The 21305-nt window shown below is 44.6% G+C and overlaps 1 protein-coding gene across 3 annotated transcripts in view; it reads right to left on the bottom strand.

The window, feature by feature from the left end:
- Positions 1 to 9162: 9162 nt before the first annotated feature.
- Positions 9163 to 21305, bottom strand: part of SPG7 (SPG7 matrix AAA peptidase subunit, paraplegin) — a 35070-nt gene continuing 22927 nt past the window's right edge. For all 3 annotated transcript variants that reach the window (XM_068131199.2, XM_068131197.2, XM_068131198.2), the window contains 5 exons: positions 10711 to 10826; positions 10427 to 10583; positions 10091 to 10260; positions 9844 to 9921; positions 9163 to 9489 (listed from right to left, as the gene is read on the bottom strand). In XM_068131199.2, coding sequence (XP_067987300.1) covers positions 9304 to 9489; positions 9844 to 9921; positions 10091 to 10260; positions 10427 to 10583; positions 10711 to 10826 — 707 coding nt within the window. In that variant the 3' untranslated portion in view covers positions 9163 to 9303. The remainder of the gene's footprint in view (positions 9490 to 9843; positions 9922 to 10090; positions 10261 to 10426; positions 10584 to 10710; positions 10827 to 21305) is intronic.

Genomic DNA, 21305 nt, shown 5'->3' with positions numbered 1-21305 from the left:
GGATATCTCAAAAAGTTGTGGACTGATTTAGACGACACTTGGTGGACAGGTTGTGTGTGTGACAAGGACAATTTGATTCGATTTTGGTGAAGATCTGAATATGGATTCGGATCTGAGAATTATTTAATTTTTTCAGTGATTCTTCACCATTGGGAGATGGGACCAAAAACGATACGTAGCAGGATATCTCAAAAAGTTGTGGATGGATTTGGACGAAACTTGGTGGTTTTGTTGTGTGTGTGACAAGGAAGAATCGATTCAATTTTGGTGAATATCCGGATCCAGCTGGTATAAATTTTTAAGTGATTCTTCACCATTGAGTGATATGGCCAACCAGGTGGAGGTATGCTCTCTACTGAGTGCTCGTCTAGTTAAACCTCGTTTTAAGGTTTAAACATTATCCCCACTCCCCTTTCCTTGCTACATTCCTTTGTTTTTCTCCCTTTACCCACCTGATGCATCACTTGGACCCTGATTCTGAAGCCTGAGCAAGTGCGCGACTCATCACAAAAGCTGATCCGAGATCCATCCAGCAGCCCTGGCTGTTGGGTTTATGTTAAAGATCCCACGGTGTCTTTCGACAGAAGAGTAACAGTAATCGTCCCCGGCACCCTGGAAGAAATTCAAAATTTTAGATCCCGAGTGACCGTTGCTCAGGTAAAGGCAAGTGACTCGGGCCAAGAGACTGCTCAGGCAGCTCAGACGCTCTAATGATGATGAAAGACTCCCTTGGCCCACACAACATGTACCAGAAAGATCATCATGTAATCATTCAGACACATCCTCAAAAGCAAGCAGAGCAAGAGATCATCAGCCATTGCTCGCAGAGGGCCTCTTCGAGGTACACAAAAGGCAATTTTCAGCTGGAGCCATTTTGCAAGTCTCTCTGGGAAAGTGAGTTTCAGGTGGAGACTGAATTCATCTTTGACACCTTCCTAAACTCCCTCCCGTTTTCTATCCTCCACATTCATGCCACCTGCCAAAGCCTGCTTGGGGTGACGCTATATTGTTGTTAGGAAGGAAAGGGCGGTTTGGTTATGCAATATGTATTAGAAACAGGAGCACAGAGTGGAGCAAACGCAGTTAGAAAGGCATGCAAATGGTTCGATATCAACAACTCCACCTAATGCCGCATTTGTGCAAAATTGGTGGGAGTCTTCAAATCATGTTACACCCGATTACAGATGGCATTTGGAACACTCGTCTCGTGAAATGCGGCACAAAGTGGGCAGAAGAGGGTGTTTGGGTCCAAACGACCACATATAAGCATTTGTACAATAATCAATTAAGTTATCAAAGCTCTAAATGGTACAGGCTGGTACTTTGCAGGTAGAGAGGGTATAGCATCAGTGAGTCTTGCGTCTTTCAAAGGACTATCAGTTTGCATTCCTTCGCAGATGCTAAAGAGTAGGCCATTTTGCACTGATGCTCAAGTCAAATTCTAAATTCCGGCCCAGGTACAGGACTACTTGGGCAGGACCCTGTGGGAGTAGTGACATATCCATCGGTCTCAGATATGGAAACGTTTGCAATCGGTTGTGGGTGGGACAATGGCCTCCGAGGATAATGTCTGTATTCGTCACTTGAATGTTTAGCAAATGACCTTCTCATATCTAACAATTAAACTGGTGCAAGGCCCAATCACTATTTTGCAAAATAACTCATTACTTCCGCCACCAAAGGTGGATTGAGGTTATGTTTCAACCCTGTCTATCTATCCGTTTGTGAACAAAATATCTCAAAACGTTGTGGACAGATTCGGACGAAATTTGGCAGACATGTAGCGTATGTGACAAGGACGAAATGATTCGATTTTGGTGAAGATCCGGATTCGGATCCGGCTACGAGAATTTTTATGTGATTCTACACCATTGCGAGATAGGGCCAGAAATTATACATAGGATATCTCAAAAATTTGTGGACTGATTTGGACGAAACTTGGTGGACCGGTTGGGTGTCTGACAAGGACAAATATATTCGATTTTGATGAAGATCTGAATATGGATTCGGATATGAGAATTATTTAATTTTTTTAAGTGATTCTTCACCATTGGGTGATAGGGCCAAAAACGATACATAGCAGGATATCTCAAAAAGTTATGGATGGATTTGGACGAAACTTGGTGGAGAGTTGTGTGTGTGACAAGGACGATTCGATTCAATTTTGGTGAAGATCCGGATCCAGCTAGTATAATTTTAAAAGTGATTATTCACCATTGAGTGATATGGCCAACCAGGTGGAGGTATGCTCTCTACTGAGTGCCCTTCCAGTTCTTTACATGACTTGTGGCCCAACGTGCACATGTGGTGGTATGAGTGGCGCATTAAAGGCAAGAGGAGTCACAACAGGTGCGAGTGGGGCGCGGAGCAAATGACGCCGAATTAAAGCAACAGGTGAAGCAGCCCGACTGATTCAACTATTTTGCGCAACTCATTAGTTTCTACTCGGCTCGACGCCAACAGCAAAATAAGATGTGAAAACCAATCCTTCAGAAATATTCCATTTTGAACTCGCCTCTTCCAAAAGTCAAGGGTTCCAAAAGCCACCCGCCTCTGGAACAACCTCCCTCTCTCTCTTCAATCCCACTCCTCCCCCCAGGTCTTTAAAACAGCTGTTCACCACCATCTCTTATCTTCCCCCATCCAAAGCCTTGATCTTTTCTACCCCCGCTAATTTCACCCCAGATCCACTTTTTTGAAATACCGACTTCTTTCCTGAAAGTCCTCGCAGTGTCCATGTGTTTTATACTTCTCCCACCCTTCCCATGCCTCCTCCCCCCAAGCCCCCTCCCTCCCACAGATTTCCCGTTGTTCCTGCTCTCAAATGTTGTACTTGTGTGCTTCCCCCTCTCTCCCCATCTTGTCTCCCACTCCCTTTATCTTGTTTTACGTGTTTTTTTTTTTTGTGATTAATGTTAGCTATTACACGAGCCTCGATGTTGTATACAAAAAAAAAATATATATATATGGATCAGCAGATAAAAACACCGATGTGGACTTCTCGGCAATTGGCAACCATCAAGTAATGAGTATCGCTTTGGAAAGCAACAAAAGCATCCATGGATTACATGTGAGTACAGTGCAGGTATGCAGTCTAGATGTCATGATTGAAAGCTCAATCAGCTTTTAGATGCCAGCAGAGAAGTCATGAGGCCCTATAGTGGGATCAGATGTTTTCAAGAAATTTGGATATCACAGATATTTTAGTTGGTGAGGTGTGGGAGGATAGTCTCGAGTCTAGACTATCCTCCCACACCTCACCAACTAAAATCTCTGTGATATTCAAACACACTTCTTGAAAACATCTGATCCCACTCGAGACTATAGGTTTGTGCACTCGCCCGAGCTATCGAGCCTGGGTTTCGAATCTTAGTGCAGGTATAAACTCTCATCCTGGTGATTCATATCCAGGGCAGGACACCAATGTGAACGCCATCTATCCACCCATTCATCAGCACAAGTTGGTGGACATGAAAGACCTCACAGTATCTCTTGGGAATGGTAGTTGAGTTATGCCTAAACTGTAGGTAGCAAGGAACCTAAAAGGCACCTGCTACCCAGAGTTTAGGCTCTGGTATCTGAGGTTCCAACCCTCAACTGTGAGCAGTAAGTCTCCTGGAGGTTCATTGGCCCCAGGTTACACCACTTGCTATTTCAGAGTGTGCTTGAGGTCTGGGCAGCGGTTTCACTATGAATGAATTGACCAAGGTAGTTGGCACGCATAATCTGAATAGCCATCTACAACTACGAAGGGCAACCATTTCCAAAACCACCTGGTTCCTGATCTATATGGGGAGTGATTTAAGAGTCTTTGCTCCATCAGAAAATTCACAACTTTGTTTCTTTGCCACGTATGTGCTAACTGTGGTCCCCACCCACCCATGCTGGATTAACGCCGGTCGTACTTGCCAATCAAGTGGCTTATCACATCTATAGGCCAGCATATTGTCAATGTTTTAAGGGTTGAGGTGGTAAGTTGCACACCACAAGATGGTATTGTTATGAATTAGTGGGTAGAGGAATATCTAGATCCAGGTAGATCTGCATAGGTAGGTGTCCGGCTGTCGTGATAGGGAACCTCACCTGTAATAAGTTCTGTGTGTAGCCCAAATGTCGGATTAAGCTTGTATCTTCGTCCCCGCCACGAGGGGGCAGGGCATGCTAATTAGTACAGGGATTATGGGTAAAATTCCCTTGTGTGTCGTTCCCTCTGTGAGCATCCCAGTGTCCCTTATGGCAATACATCCCATAGACATTAGATAGGCCCATTAGCGCACCACACATTAAATAATTCCCTGCCGCCACAATGACTTTGGAAGAACAAACTAGCAATAGCCACGCCCAGGAGAACGTGTGATTGGTTGGGGTAAGAAGCTGGCCACTGATTGGTGAAAGGAAGGTGGAAGGAAGCGGCACACTGATTGGCCACCGACCGTTGACACCTCGGCCAATCAGTGCAGAAGGCGTAAAACCACTACTTAGAAGCAGGTCGCTGATTAGAGGGCAAGGGCCGGTGACGTCAGAAGGCGGGAAAGACCACAAAGAAGCGAGGCACTGGTTGGGAGAGGGAGAGAGCTGACGTCAGACCGCAAGTGACAAGACGACTCGCTCGCCGGCATTTTGCTGGCTCTCTCTCGCTTTGGTTTCTGCCCTTCCCAGACCTTCCTTCAGCCTTGTTTTTGTTCCTTTTGGAATTTTCTTCCTGTGCCATCTGCGAATTTGCCTGCTTGATGACGGACGTTGGAGCGCCGTAGATTCTCCTCCCCGGGCGTCCACGTACGAGCGAGGCTTGCTGTTGGAGCAGACGAGACCGGGGCGAGCAGGTGGCTCGGGGCCTGGCAGCAAGCGATCGGGGGCACATCGAGGCCTTTCTTCGCGCCAACCGGAGTCACGTTGGACGACGGACGCTGCACAGTGCACATCCAGACAGATAAGCACAGACACGCAAACAACGGTTCCTTTAATTCGTTCTCCCATCGTGTGTATTTGAAGTGTGTGTGTAAGAGCGCTCAATAGGGGGTTTAGTTTTTTTATCGTCATGCTCTATTGTTCTCGGGTTCCGTAATAAATACATAATCTTGTACATTTTACCCCCGTGTTCGTTTGAGTTCATTCCCTACATGATCGGAGCTGCCGGTGAGATCGCTACAGGTAAGAGCTCGCCGCTTCTTCCTCTTCCTTCTTCCTCCTGTGCTTGTATAGTCAAAGTCCGTCATTGAATAAACGCCTCCATTTAAGTTCGTTTGGCCATCCGCAAGCCCACGATATTAACCGAGGGCATTCGCGCGACAGTATTGGTATTTGTAGAGTACAGATCCTAACAACACAACACCAAAATTATTCAGAATCCTTGAGTACAGATCCTGGCAACACCACACACATGGGGTGGCCAAGATGCATGAACAAATTACAAGTTCCTGGCCAAACTAATCCTAGGAAGGCAATGGCAAACCACCCAGTATAACCCTCATCAAAAAACTGCTTCGATAACACCGACGCTGTGTAACAGACGATGGTATATCAGAATCAGAGAAATAATTAGGATCAAGCTTTGGGATCCTGCAAAAAGTTCAGGAAGAGCTCAGTTTTAATGCAGTTTTGAATACGCAAAGGGTGTTTATTAATTTCAAACTCAAATTTTTAAATTGCACCAGAATGTGCTTTTCAAATGATGGCCACCAAAATACCTGAAAACTAGGAGCTGATGCTCTAGGTCCTCCACCTTTTTAGAGGTATGAGGAATGGATCTGTGTAATATGAAAACTAAATCTTGAATGGTTTTTGAAATATCGCATGCACAAGCCAAATTACTGAGATGATTACCATGGCAACATAATTCAGCCAATCACGGCAGTGATCTAATCAAGTTGAGATCATGTCATGAGGAATAGATATCTGCAATATATATATAAAAAAATAACCACCTTTAGAGGCCATTTTCCCCCGCAAGGCGGGGGTTGGCCTTTTTCGGGAACCGTGGTTGTTGTTGTTTTTTGGTCCCCTTTTTGAAGCAATGTTTTACGGCCGGATGCCCTTCCTGCCGCCAACCCTTTTTGCTGCATTTTACGACAAACAGGGAATTACCAGTGAACTGGTACTCAATTAGCCGACCTCGGAAGGATGACAGGCTGAGTCAACCCCCCTGGCATTAATTCAGCGATCGACCGGGATTCAAACCCAGGATCCTAGGATCCTAAGCCGGCACCCTAGCCGCTAACCCAACACCAGGGTCATGAGGAATAGATATCTGCAATGTGAAAGCAAAATGTTCAACGGTTTTCGAAACGTGCACACAAAAGTGAATCGATGGATGATCGATCGGTCGGTCAGAACTCATTTTATTGTCCCAGTCTCCGACATTGTCGGAGGGGTGGGGGTTCAATTATTGATTAAAGGTAATAAAGGTGAACCGCAATGAAATAGAGTTCGTGAACCTTCACTCTTTTCACATTTTGTTGTGTTGCAGGCTGAATTTAAAATGAATTAAACAGAGATTTTTGCGGCCCCCTGTTATGTTGCAGCTCCCACCCCCCTGGATCCCCAAAGGGTCAGCTTTTTTAATGCTGTGAAGAAACTTTGGTACATCACGGGTGATGAAGGTTGTGGTCAAGTTTCATCGAAATAGTGTGTGTAGTTTCAGAGGAAAGAGCAAATTCCTATTTTGGGGGTCAAACCTGGATCCACTTTGACCCCTGGTAGACCCCGTTAGACCCTGATTTTTTTTTTATAATGCCGTGAAAAAACTTTAGTCACAATAGAATTTGTATAATATAATTTGTGCCAAATTTGTTTCGGAGAAGAAGTTTCAAGTGTTTACGGACTGATGAACAGGTGATGCGCCATCATATAAGCTCCCCTGAACTTTGTTCCAGGTGAGCTAATAATTAAAAATGAAATGCTGAAATGTCTTGCGTAAATAAGTGTTCAACCCCTTTGCTACGACACTCCAAATTGAGCTCAGGTGCATCCAATTTCCTTTGATCATCCTTGAGATGTCTCAACAACTTGATTGGAGTCCACATGTGGCCAATTCAATTGAATGGACATGATTTAGAAAGAAACACACCTTTCTATATGAGGTTCCACAGTTGACAGTACACGTCAGAGCAGAAACTCTACCATGAAGTCCAAAGAACTGTCCATAGAATTTCAACTTTCTGAAGGAACTGTATTACTGTAAATTGTAAATAAATTGCACTGTAAATTCCACCCTTACTTTCAGAACAGGCTGGAAAAAGTGAATCCTTTGTTTACCAATCACAAATAGTTAGAGAATGTCTAAACTTGTAGACATACAAAAATGTGCACCAAAGCAAGTTTCCTAAACACTTTATAATGAGCCTTTGGAAAACTTTAACAACTGCTTTAAATCAGTTGAGGCAAATACTCCACCTATATTTGCTTAAGTAATAAATAGACGACTCCAAAATGAAAATTGATGACGTTTTTTTTTTTGCTTTCAGTAAATTATTCCCCAAACAATGTCAGGTGTTCAAAAGGTTTTCAGAAAGATACAATTGTCCACAAAAGACCAAGGCTTTGTTGTTTATAAAATGTAGAAGCATTTAATAGTATCCATCAAAGAATTACAAACTTGTTTGCAACATCCTTACCGTTCACCATTCTCTGCCTGTCCGTACAGTAGACTCGGTGTGTACCACGTCGTAGGATGCACTGCAAGAACTCACCAAAAGTTTATTCGGCAGTAGCTCCAAAGCCCATAACATCCACCACTTATGACATGGGGCAGCAGGTTTATTATAGGAACACCATCACCCCCGAAGTTTCCTTCCGAGCCACACAGTATGTATACCACCGTTCCTCCCTCATTGCCAGGTACAAATCCTGGAAGCCCAAAATAACATTGTTGTAGTACCTATACCCTATGGGTCTGCGGGTGTCTTTGATAGCTCAGGGAGATGGATGCCCCTGCCTTGCATAATCCCAGGTCACCTGTGGGCAAGGTGTAATACCAGTCAGCCCCCCTTACCAGGGTAACGGTCCGCAGCCATGCGGTTTAAATGGCAGATGAATCTGCACACCTGGTGGATGAGAGTACAGTCGACTCCAACAGCACGAGAGGAAGAGGGTGAATTCCCCAACGGCAGAAGGACGGAGAGGAGTGGCGACCCCCGTCTATACGTGTGTATCAGCCATAGAAAGGCAATATGATGCCATCATTGCATGCCATCATTGCCCGAGGAGACCCGACATAATCACATAATACCCTATGGACTACAGGCACACAACCACCTTCATTAAGGCACACCACCACCTTATTAAGGGCAAATGAGGATGGACAGTAAATGCTATACTTGACAGATTAAGTACTAAGTACCCATACCTAATGGAAAATTCAAACTAATAGTAAAAAAACCCCCCCCCCCAAAAAAACAGCACTCTGACATTGCGACATTGACTGATATGCCTCCGCCCACCTTATTACATCATTATACATACCTGTACCAAGTTTGATTTAAATCCCTTCAGCTGTTCTCTAGTATCACATTTTTACCTGACATGACCTCTGACCTCCTGGTGCCAAAATCTAATCAGTTCATCTTTGCATCATAATATATACTTGTACCAACTTTGGTGAAAATCTCATTACTGGTTCACAAGTTATCTCGGTAACAGAATTTGTATTTAACAGGACCTCTGACCTTTGGCCTCATGACCCCAAAATCTAATCAGTTCATCTTCGCATTATCTTCGCATTATTATATGAGGGGAAATCAAAAAGTAAAGGCAATTTATTGGTTGTTAGTTTTACACACATATTGCCTTTACTTTTTGATTTAGCCTCGTACATACCTGTATCAAGTTTGACTTGGACCCCTTCATCCATTCTTAAGTTATCGTGGTAACAAAAACCTATCATGGACGGATGGACAGCCCAAAAACATGATGTCTTTGGTGGCTTCATCAGCCGAAGCATAAAATAAAATAAAAATAGATATTTTCTTAGCAATTATAATTACCAGTATATGGGAAAAATTTAAAGTTGGCGTTTCATGGACTGTTGTATCTCGTTCTGAGAACTATTTGAACTCGCCCATATGGAAATGTATACACTTGTCTGTTAGTGACTGAATGAATGAATGAATGAATGAATGCAAAAAATCTGCTAGCTTCCCTTTTATAAACAAATAAACCACACGATGGGAACGAAAACACCTTTACTTACACAACTGGCCACATTGCTCTCCAGAAGCTTCAAATCACAGTACACCAAAAACGGGAAATAAATGGTGATGGGTGCTAGAGGGAGTGAAGGAAAAGTAATCTCTATTCCTTCAATAATCATACAAACTGAAGGCCAGGGTTAAAATTAAGGCCTTGGAGGTCGGGTGACGGTTTTTCCCCGCGGATAGCCTCTGCAAGGCTTTGTGGTTGGATGAGTCGTTTAGGACCATATGGTGGAGGACCAATGAGTTGCTCGATTTCATCACAGCCAATTACCTCCTTCTGCAACAAGGCTTCTGCCAACTGTACACAGACACACAGAGACAATGTTTATTACGGTGGAAAAGCTCGTACGGAAGCCCATTCATGACGACACGCAAGCGTTTAGCTTGAATCGATATGAAATTCACAGAAATCGATTTGAAATTACCTTTTACCTATGTACACAAACATGAATTCTTCAGCTTCCCCACGCACCAACCCCCGTCACTCAACCAAGGGGAGAAATAGTTATGGAACTGATAAATAAATGAGCAAGGCAAAGCTGAGCTGGGAAATAATGTACGAGGAGATTAAAAGTGTGGTACAGTTACCAGCTGCAAACTTTAAACCAAATAATGGAGGTTCTGATACAAGTCAGGGAAAGTAATTACTCACCGCTTGCAGCTTGCCACGATTTTGCTGCAGTATATCCTGGGCCTGATGATATGACTCTGCCACCAAACGTCTCACCTCCTAAGGCGAACAGCAGCCTAACATTACTAATTTAAACATGTTGCTAAATCAAAGTACAACTAAGTTACAAGATGACACAATTCAAGACATAGTAGCTGTTACGAAGTTTTTTTTCGATGATCTGCATGGAAGGGTAGATATCAACACAAGGTAGAACGTAACATCATACATGGTCAATAGTGATCTGAAGGCTCTGACTGAAAGGCCTGCGGGTCAGACTACCAGCTGTTGCCTCTTCTTGGCTCGGAAAAGAGATAGGCCCAATGGAGAGGCTCATTCCATAAGACGACACCATGGCGTAAGCCACAGCCGTGGCTTTTCTCAGGTCATCCTCCGCTCCTGCCAAGACAAGGAGTTGGGTATTTGAAAATTACACCGCCATACTTAGTTTTTGCGTACAATGTCCAGGATTATGGTGAACATTAAACAGAAATTAAAAATAAATGAAAATCGAGAGAGAGGGAAGTATCGTGTTATTCGATTTCATTTGCTGCCCCTTTCACACCTGTAGTGACTCTGTTGAAGGAAACTGCCTCAGCAGCTCTCCCTCCCAGTGCCATGGACATACGTTGCTGGAGCTCAGGACGAGACAAGAGCATCCGCTCACTTGGCAGAACCTGGGAGAAACCAAACGTGGCGTTTGCTCTTGGTGCGATGGAAATCTGCAGGACAAGAGAGTGGAAAGGCGAGGGTCAGCGAGGGATGATCAGATACGTTTGAGCCAAGATTTAAAAAAAGAAAAAAGAAAAAAGAAAAAAAGAGGAATTATGGAACCAAGATGTGAGATACCTTCAGTACAGCATCTGTATGTTCCAGAAGCCAACCAACCAATGCATGTCCAGCCTCGTGAAAAGCCACCACCCGCCGCTCCTCATTGGATAGAATTTTACTTCTCTTTATTGGGCCTACACAAAGAGAAAAATGGCATTTGCCCATTTAAACAGCCACGTAATTATACATATAACCAAAATTCCAACCAGTCTCGAGTCAAGGCAGCCCCAGTGCGCTGTTTAATTGGCCGTTTTACAGTACTTTGGCCTTAAATGAATCCCGATCGCACACATGCAGAGGAGTCAGATTTTTTTTTTTTTTTTTTTTTTTGTATACCAGATCGAGGCTCGTGAAAGAGCTAACATTAATCACACAAAAAGACAAACCGACACACAAAACACAAAAAACAAGGGGAGCGGCAGACAAGATGGGGAGAGAGGGGGAAGAGGGGGAAGGACACAAACACAACATTTGAGAGCAGGGACATCGGGAGGACTTGGGGGGAGGTGGGAGAGGAATAAAACATATGAACACTGCAAGGACTCTGGGGTGAATTACCGGGGGTAGAAAAGATCAAGGTTTTCGATGGGGGAAGATAAGAGATGGTGGTGAACAGCTGTTTTAAAGACCTGGAGGGAGGAGTGGGATTGAAGGGAGTGGGGGAGTTTGTTCCAGAGGCAGGAGAAAAGGGGAATGAAAGAGTGAAGGTGAGCAGAGAGCCTAGACTTTGGCAGTTTAACCATAAGAGGGTTGCAGGCAGATCTTGTGCGACCTGAAGGAATATTGGGGGGACAGAGCACAGAGAGAGCTGGGGGAGCAAGGCCGGAGAGGAGTCGGTAGAAGACAGAAAGACCACCAACCTGCCTGCGGTGAGTGAGTGAAAGGCCCTCGGTGTTGACTACATCGCAGGAGATTCCAATGATTCTGAAAGCTTTGGCCTCAACAGCGTGAAGCCGAGCAAGGTGTGAGGCAGGAGCACCAGCCCAGAGGGGAGAACAGTATTCCATTGAGCTGCGGATGAAAGCCTTGTATGTGGTGAGGAGCTCAGGTGTGCCAAGGAAGGACTTCGCACGACGGAGGATGCCCAGTCGGCGACTGGCTTTGGAGGCCAGTTTGGAAATGTGGTTTTCCCAAGAAAGATCATGGCAGATAGTGAGACCCAAAAGCTTGAGCGACAGAACTTCTTGGAGAGGATTGTTGAGAAAGTAGATGGGAGGGTTGTCCAGTCGGTCCTTTCGGAGAGACATTGTAAGAGTGTGAGATTTGTCAGGATTGAAAGACATGTTCCACTTGTTTGACCAGTCTGTGATTTTGTCCAGGTCTGCAGAGAGTGAGGAGGCTGCAGAGTGCCGATCTGAGGGATGAGGAATGGAGCGACAGAGAGTAGAGTCGTCAGCAAAGAGATAGAGAGGATTTTCAAGAGAGTCAGAGAGATCATTGATGAAGACCAGAAAAAGCACAGGGCCCAGAACACTGCCTTGGGGAACTCCAGCCTGAACAGGAAATGGCCTTATTATCTGTCTGGCAGATAATATTTTTACTCTGTCTGGCCGCCTGGAAATTAACAAAATTGAAAATCATTCTAAACAGGTATCTCACCGTTTTTAAGGACGTCATAATGGACACAAACAACAGGCACGGATAATTAATGTACCTTAATGTGTTAGATAGGGGGATGAAATAGACAATGCGGAAATTGGCGGTAAAACAAAAAATCAATTTATTTATTTGTCCTTTGCAATCTTTATTTTATTTAAATTTAACTATACACCTGAACACGAGTACACAAATCGCCTGTCATAATACCTCCAAGAACCCCCAGCTTTACAGTACTTCAAATTAAATAAAGGTTCAACAATGTGGTGTATAAGGGTGGGCGAAGGTCAAAGAAGAAATGCGGGCAAGGGGGTTAACAAGGGGAGATGCAGAAAATAGGGCAAAATGGAGAAGATCGTCATGGGGACCGCAAGGCTAACCCCCACTCTTGCAGGGAAAATGGCCTTAAAATGCCTGTTGTTGTTGTTGTTGTATAAGGGTGGGGTTCGTGACTGCTTCTGGACCACTACAAACCATTAAACTTCTGGAATTTAAAAACGATCATTAAAATCATCGTTATTAAAATTGAAGTACAGTACTGTATATACTGTACTTGAACACTGCCCGTGATACCATGTTCTATGATCTCTCTAGTATTAGGAGTACCGCAAAGTCTTGTCGTTTTTTAAGCTGGTTAACAGCTTTAAAAAAACAACATGACTTTCTGGTACTCCTAATATTAAAGCATTTGCTATTTCCATACAAACTTCCCCCAAAAAACAAAAGCATCTATTTCTCTATACAAGTACTGTATGTATGTCATAGTGGCGCTCCCAGTGGAGCCCGGTGGACAAGTCATACTAAAGTGCACGAACTCTCGGTACAAAAACTACAGACATCATAAAACAAGGGATTTAACACGTCCGTAAAGAAGAGCACTGCACCAGTTGGTATAATCCGATTGTTCAATTCAGCACGTCTCATCAACTTTTGTCAGTCTTGTGCTTCAAATGATAACTTTTAGAAACGGTCCCACAGTAATCTTATAAATGTTGAAAAAGTCACGAGAACATCCTGAAAGAAGCCCCCGTCATATCTCTACAATAACTTAGAAAAATCGAATGTACTCTTGAATCGAAATCGAAAAGACTCTTCCTTCCTGAAAATACGGGCTGTTAAAACATGTACTCTTGTGATTAAAGACACAAAGTTTTGTTCCTCGTAAAGTGATTATTAGCTTTCCAACCAGGTACAGTCCCTGGTTTGCGAACATAATGTGTTTCTGAAAGTGTGGTCGTCAGCCGGATGTTCATAAACCGAATCAACATATCCACTTTAAGTACATATAATAAGTAATTAATTGGTTCGCAGACAGAAATTAATAACGTTTTATGGAAAAGGTTAACAACAAATTAACTAACACCAACTAATAACGTTTTTATCAAAATGAATAAATTGATTGATGCTACAAATACATACAGTAATACAGAAATAAACATAGGGGCAATAACCCTGGTGCTCACCTGGTAGAATAAACAATATACTGCACTGAATAAAAGTATTTTAAACCAATTTCAATGGTTGCTGGAAGACAGGACAGCATGTCGAATCATAACAAACATAATCATAAGGCTTTAAACAAACAATCAAACAAAATACCTATTTGGGGGGGCAACTCCCCGTCCCCCTGCCCCCGTGTACCTCCTCAGACCCAAATTTTTCTAATGCATTGAACAAACATTGGTACATCACGGATGATGAAGGTTGTGGTGAAGCTTCATCGAAATTGTGTGTGTAGTTTCTGAGAAGAAAGCAAATACCTATTTTGGGGGGTCAAACCTGGACCCACTTTGATCTCCCTAGACCTTGATTTTCTTCCTGCGGTGAACACACTTTGGTACATCACAGGTGGTGAAGGTTGTGGTAAAGCTTCATCGAAATAGTGTGTGTAGTGTCAGAGGAAAAAGCAAATTCCTATTTTGGGGAGTCAAACCTGGATTCACTTTGACCCCGATAAACCCCCTTAGATTTCGATTTTTTTTTTTTTATGTCGTGAACAAACTTTCGTCACAACACAACAGATATCACTTGTGCCAAGTTTGGTCACAATCCCGTCAGCGGTTTCGGAGAAGAAGTTGCAAGTGTTTATGAACGGACGGACGGACGGCGCGCCATTGCATAAGCTCCCCTGAACTTCGTTCCAGGTGAGCTCATAATAATAAAGTCTAAAAAGCACTTCCTTATCGCCAAGGTCACCGATGCTACTTGCTTTACGCTCATCAGCCATTGTTAATCGTTATTAAGGCCAAAAAGAAAATAAAAATGCTAACTAAATACCTGAGTACACCTGTCGAAGCACAATAACGAACACGTGTACGTAAAAATCGTTTTTGGCCAATCGACACACGGCAGTCGGAGTTGGTCAAATACATTACAATACAATACAGGCTAACCCCCACCCTAGCGGGGAAAATGGCCTTAAAACGATCATTCATTCATTCATTCATTCACACACACTACAGTGTACATTAGGCTAACCCCCGCTCCAGCAGGGAAAATGGCCTTAAAACGATCATTCATTCATTCATTCACACACACTACAGTGTACATTAGGCTAACCCCTGCTCTAGCAGGGAAAATGGCCTTAAAACGATCATTCATTCATTCATTCACACACACTACAGTGTACATTAGGCTAACCCCCGCTCCAGCAGGGAAAATGGCCTTAAAACGATCATTCATTCATTCATTCACACACACTACAGTGTACATTAGGCTAACCCCTGCTCTAGCAGGGAAAATGGCCTTAAAACGATCATTCATTCATTCACACTACAGTGTACATTAGGCTAACCCCCGCTCCAGCAGGGAAAATGGCCTTAAAACGATCATTCATTCATTCATTCACACACACTACAGTGTACATTAGGCTAACCCCCGCTCTAGCAGGGAAAATGGCCTTAAAACGATCATTCATTCATTCATTCATTCACACTACAGTGTACATTAGGCTAACCCCCGCTCCAGCAGGGAAAATGGCCTTAAAACGATCATTCATTCATTCATTCATTCACACTACAGTGTACATTAGGCTAACCCCCGCTCCAGCAGGGAAAATGGCCTTAAAACGATCATTCATTCATTCACACTACAGTGTACATTAGGCTAACCCCCGCTCCAGCAGGGAAAATGGCCTTAAAACGATCATTCATTCATTCATTCATTCACACTACAGTGTACATTAGGCTAACCCCCGCTCTAGCAGGGAAAATGGCCTTAAAATGCATGTTGTTGTTTGTGTACACTACAGTGTGGTGCCACCAAAAGGCCAGATGCATCATGGAAACATGAATGAATCCTTGCACCCTACCAATGCAATGGTCATTTTCCCGAGCGTCTGATTTCCTGTGCACTCAGTGTGATATGTTTGATCAGTCTATTAAACTATATTTTAATATTTTCCCATAAAACGTTTTCAATTTGTTTTTGTTTTTTTTAAAATCAAGAATGAATAAATTAGTGCAGATCAAACATGTGTAGCAAAAGGGGTGGCGAGGGATAATGACCTAGTTAGAAGGGGCACGGCGAAGTGAAGCAAGCAGCTGTCTCGTGCCGGTAAGGAACCCCATGGAGAGAATGACTGAAATAAAGGAAGAGTGATGGAGCCAAGTGCATGTGAATGAGGTATGAATTATCGTGTGAATGGGAAATGACCTCTTGAGGTCCGATTTCCTGCATTTAGTGCTTAGCACGTGGTATGTTCAAAAAAGTCGTGGTCCCCTTAATGGATCGAACGTACCAAAGATGGAAACGTGATTGTAAAGTATCATGTTCGTATGAACAACAACAACACAACATGCATTTTAAGGCCATGTTCCCTGCTAGAGCGGGGGTTAGCCTTGCGGTCCCCATGACAATCTTCTCCATTTTGCCCTATTTTCTGCATCTCTCCTTGTTAACCCCCTTGCCCGCATTTCTTCTTCCACCATCTTTAGCCAAGTCTTTCTCGGTCTTCCCTGTCCTCTACTTCCTTCTACATTAACTTCCATCACTCTTCTCAACCAGTCACTTTCATCCTTCCTCAATACATGACCAAACCATCTCAACCTGTTCCTCTTCACAGCATCAATCACAGGCAATATTCCCATCATCTTTCGCAATTCATCATTTGTCTTCCTCTCTCTCTCAACGATACTCCGCACATCCATCGAACCATTCGCATTTCCACCCTTTCCAGCCTTCGTTGCTGCTCTACGTTCATTACCCATGTCTCGCTCCCATAAATCTCAACACTTCTCACACATGCAGCATACGCCTTTCCCTTCAGCTTCAGCGACACTCTCCTCCTCATCAGCACGCCACTCAGTTCCCGAAACTTCTTCCATGCACATCTCACTCGAGCAACCGTTGCCGAGTCTGATCCACCATCTCCATTCAGCATGTCTCCGAGGTAGCAAAATGTTTTCACACCTTCCAGCTTCACGCCGTCTCCAAGATCCAACTCAACATTTCCTCCATCTGCAGCTCCCTCTGTGCACACCTTACATTTGAATGTAGCTGCCACACTGGTTAATGACCCTCTCAGACCACTACATTTTTGATGAACCCACTCAGCACACATTGTACATTGAATGGAGTTCACTCCGACACCCTTCCTGCACACAGCACACGGCCACTTCCCAGTTCTTTCCACCTCACCACATGCTTTACCACTTGCCATCACCTTTGTCTTTCCGATATTCACGTTCAGACCTTTTGTCTCCATACATTCCTTCCACTTGTTCATCTTTTCCTTCAGTCCATCCATACTTTCCGCAATCAACACCAGATCATCTGCAAACAACAACTCCCACGGCAAACCCTCCTTTACGGTCTGAGCCAGCACCTCCATCACAGCTACAAATAGTAGTGGACTTAGTACCGACCCCTGATGCACTCCCACCTTCACCTCAAACTCACCACTGTTCCCATCCTTCGTCCTTACAGCTGTGCGTGCTCTTTTGTACATTGCCATCACTACTCTGATCAACCATTCCTCCACTCCTAACTTCCTCAATGCCCATGTCAATACTTTGCGTGGAACCCTATCGAATGCTTTCTCCAGATCAACAAACCCAAAAAACAACTTCTTCCTCTTATCCATGTACTTCTCCTGCAACTGCCTCACAATGAAAAGCGCATCTGTCGTTCCTCTTCCTGGCATAAATCCAAACTGCATTTCGTCGATCTTCACTTTCTTCCTTATCCTCCTCTCCAACACCCTTTCCAATACCTTCATTCCATGCTCCAATAACTTTATCGCTCGGTACGAGCCACACTCCAGAGGGTCACCTTTCCCCTTGTTTCGAGGGACGAGGGTACTCAGTTCCCAATCCACTGGAATGCGGCCTTCTTTCACCACCAGATTACAGATCTCTGTCATTCTCTTCACACCCCAACTTCCTGCTGCCTTCAACATATCTCCCACAACTCCCGTCGGCCCTCCCACTTTTCCACTCTTCATTGCTTTTATCGCTTCCTCAACTTCCTTCTCAGTTATCTTCTCTGCCGGTCCTAAAACTGGGTTACTCTCTATGTTGCCATCCCATTCATTCTCTGTATTCAACAGCATTTCCATATATCTTTTCCATCTTCCTTTAATTCCATCTGGGTCGACAACGATTTGTCCCACTTCATCCTTCAAGCAACTCACCCCCATCACATCACACCTCTCTTTCGCTATCTGCTTTGCAATCCTGAATACTGCTTTCTGACCCTCTTCCGAATCCAAGCATTCTCCGAACATTTTCCTACATGCCTCCTGCGCCTTTGCTACCTCTTTCTTTACAGCCTTCCTGGCTGCCTTATAACTTTCATGCTCTGCTGTTTCTGCTCCCGTACCCTTCGCCTTCTGCCACTCTTTGAACTTCTTCCTCTTCTCGTCAATCCTCTTTCCAACCTCAACATCCCACCACCATGTTTCCGAGTGCCTCGGTGGTCCTTTTGTCCATCCACATACCTCACCAACGGCTCCCAACAGACAAGCTTTCATTGACATCCAACCACTTTCACGCTCAACCACATCATCCTCTACCCTACTCAGCCTCTCTTTTAATGCCTCCCTTACTGTCACCTCTTTCAACCTCCACACCTTCATTCTCGGTTGGTACTTCACCCGCCGAGCTCTCCTCGCACCTTTCACCCTTATGTCGCAGACAACCAAGTGGTGCTGTGAAACAGCCTCCTCCCCCGGGATCACCTTTGTGTCCCGGAGGTGCCCCCTATCTCGCCGACGCACCATCAGGTAGTCAACGGTTGTCGTCGACCCACCTGACATGTATGTAACAAGCTTATTGTCCTCTTTCTGGAACTGAGTATTACAAATCAACAAATCAGCTCCATCAGCAAACTCCAAAATCCTTTCACCTTCTCCATTTCTCACACCATATCCGTAACCCCCATGAACTCCCTCAAAACCATCCATACTCGTTCCCACATGTCCATTCAGGTCTCCTCCCACCACAACAACTTCCTCATCTTTCACGTTTTCCATCAGCTTCTCTATCGCACACCAGAACTTGTCCTTCTCTTCATCGCTTCGACCAACCTGCGGAGCATATCCCGAGATGACGTTCACCAAGAGCTTTCCAATCATCATTTTCACCATCATCAACCTATCACTCACTCTAGTCACACTCACCACACTGTCTACAAACTCCTCAGAAAACAGGACACCAACACCATTCACGCCCTCCGGGCACCCTTGCCACACCAACTTGTATTTCTGTCCCTGCCTACCCTTCACCATTCTCACACCACTTCCCTTCCATCTCGTCTCTTGCACACAACATATGTCCACTGTTCTTCTGACCAATACTTCCACCACTTCTCCTGATCTCCCTGTCATTGTCCCCACATTCCATGTCCCAAACCTCAGAAACCGATCTCCACTTCGGGCTGCACCCTGCCCATATGTACTTGTGATTGTCATGGTTCTCTTTTTGAGGCAATGTTTTTATGGCCGGATGCCCTTCCTGACGCCAACCCTCTTAGTCGTCTCTTACGACACGCAGGGATACGGTGTACCTATTCTGACCAGGGTACACACTGGGAAACGTTTAAAACATGTAAATTCTGGGGGGGGGGGGGGGGGGGGGGGCGTCAGCATCACGGCTGCGGTTTAAACATATTCCAACAATATCCAAACAGAACGATGAAAAAAAAAAAACAATCCGGGAAAAGTCTCCAAGCGAGAACGTGGATTTGAGAAAGAAGGAGTAGAGGCGGAAGAAAACGAGATACAGGGGGCGGGGCACAAGCCGAGACGAGGAGGAGAGCGAACAAGCACGTGTCCGGGAGGAGAGAAAGAATCAATATATAATTATTTGTCTAGGGAGGTGAGGTGAGGGGGAGAAAACAAAATAAAAGAAACAAGCAATACAGCGAAGGAAATAACCCAAACCGACAAAACACCGAAGGGGGGAGGGAAGCCCCAAGTTACCAGGCCGCGCACGAGGTACGACTCAGAAAACGATTAACTACACACAAGTTTGCACGAACCACAAACCAACACCAACTAGAAACACACAATAACACGTACACAGCAAAATAACCAGTGGAAATTTGACAAAGACAAGAATGGGAAAACACTCAAACTTCGATGCCGTGGAGAGCTCGAAGCACGCCTCACTCGCCCGAGGAACCGAAAGTCTGTGTATGAACAGATGTTTGGAAAACGGGTGTTCATAAACCGGGGACTCCCTGTAAATACATTATTACCTCCGCCACCGAAGGTGGATGGAGGTTATGTTTTCACCCATGTCTGTTTGTTTATTTGTTTGTGAACAAAATATCTCAAAAAGTTGTGGACGGATTCGGACGAAACGTTTTTTTTTTTTTTGTTTTTTTTTTGTATACAAGATCGAGGCTCGTGAAAGAGCGAACATTAATCACACAGAAAGACAAACCAACACATAAAACATCGGGAGCGGTAGACAAGATGGGGAGAGAGGGGGAAGGACACAAACACAACATTTGAGAGCAGGGACCGAGAGACATGGAGACATCGAGAGATCTGAGAGAGGGCGAGGGCTTTGGGGAGGGGGGGGGGCATGGGAAGGGGGCGGTGGGAGAGGTATAAAACATATGGACACTGCCAGGACTTCCAGGAAAGAAGTTGGAATTTCAAACAAGGTGGATCTGGGGTGAATTAGCGGGGGTAGAAAAGATCAAGGTTTTGGATTGGGGAAGATAAGAGATGGTGGTGAACAGCTGTTTTAAAGACCTGGAGGGAGGAGTGGGATTGAAGGGAGTGAGGGAGTTTGTTCCAGAGGCGGGAGAAAAGAGGAATGAAAGAGTGAAGGTGAGCAGAGAGCCGAGATTTCGGCAGTGTAACCATAAGGGGGTTGCTGGCAGATCTTGTGCGACCTGTAGGAATATTTGGGGGACAGAGCACAGAGAGAGCTGGGGGTGCAAGGCCGGAGAAGAGTCGGTAGAAGACAGAAAGACCACCTACCTGCCTGCAGTGAGTGAGTGAAAGGCCCTCAGAGATAGCTTCATCGTGGGAGATTCCAATAATTCTGAAAGCTTTGTGTTTCAACAGCGTGAAGCCGAACTAGGTGTGAGGCAGGAGCACCGGCCCATAGGTGAGAACAGTATTCCATTGAGCTGCGGATGAAAGCCTTGTATGTGGTGAGGAGCTCAGGTGTGCCGAGGAACTTTGTGGACAGATTGGTTATTTGAAAAGGAATAATTGGTTCAATTTGGTGAAGATCCAGATCTGGATCCGGTTCGTAGAATCTTTTATTTATTTATTTTATTTATTTATTTATTATTATTATATATATTTTTGGTATACAAGATCGAGGCTCGTGTAAGAGCTATCATCATTCACAAAAAAAAAAAAAGAAAAAAAAAAAGGCCATACAAAACACAATAAAGGGAGTGGGAGACAAGATGGGGAGAGGGAAGCACACAAGTACAGCAGCAGGGAACAGGGACATCAGGAGCTCTGTGGGAGGGAGAGGGCTTGGGGGGAGGAGGCATGGGAATAGGGGGGGGGGGGGAGGATGGAGGGGGAAGTGATTCGGACTAAGTTT

This window comes from Myxine glutinosa, chromosome 11 (genome assembly GCF_964187855.1).
Source record: "Myxine glutinosa chromosome 11, kmMyxGlut1.1, whole genome shotgun sequence".
In the NCBI taxonomy this organism is placed as follows: domain Eukaryota; kingdom Metazoa; phylum Chordata; class Myxini; order Myxiniformes; family Myxinidae; genus Myxine; species Myxine glutinosa.
The sequence above is the reverse complement of the archived record's forward strand: the minus strand, read 5'-3'. Positions and strand labels throughout refer to the sequence as shown.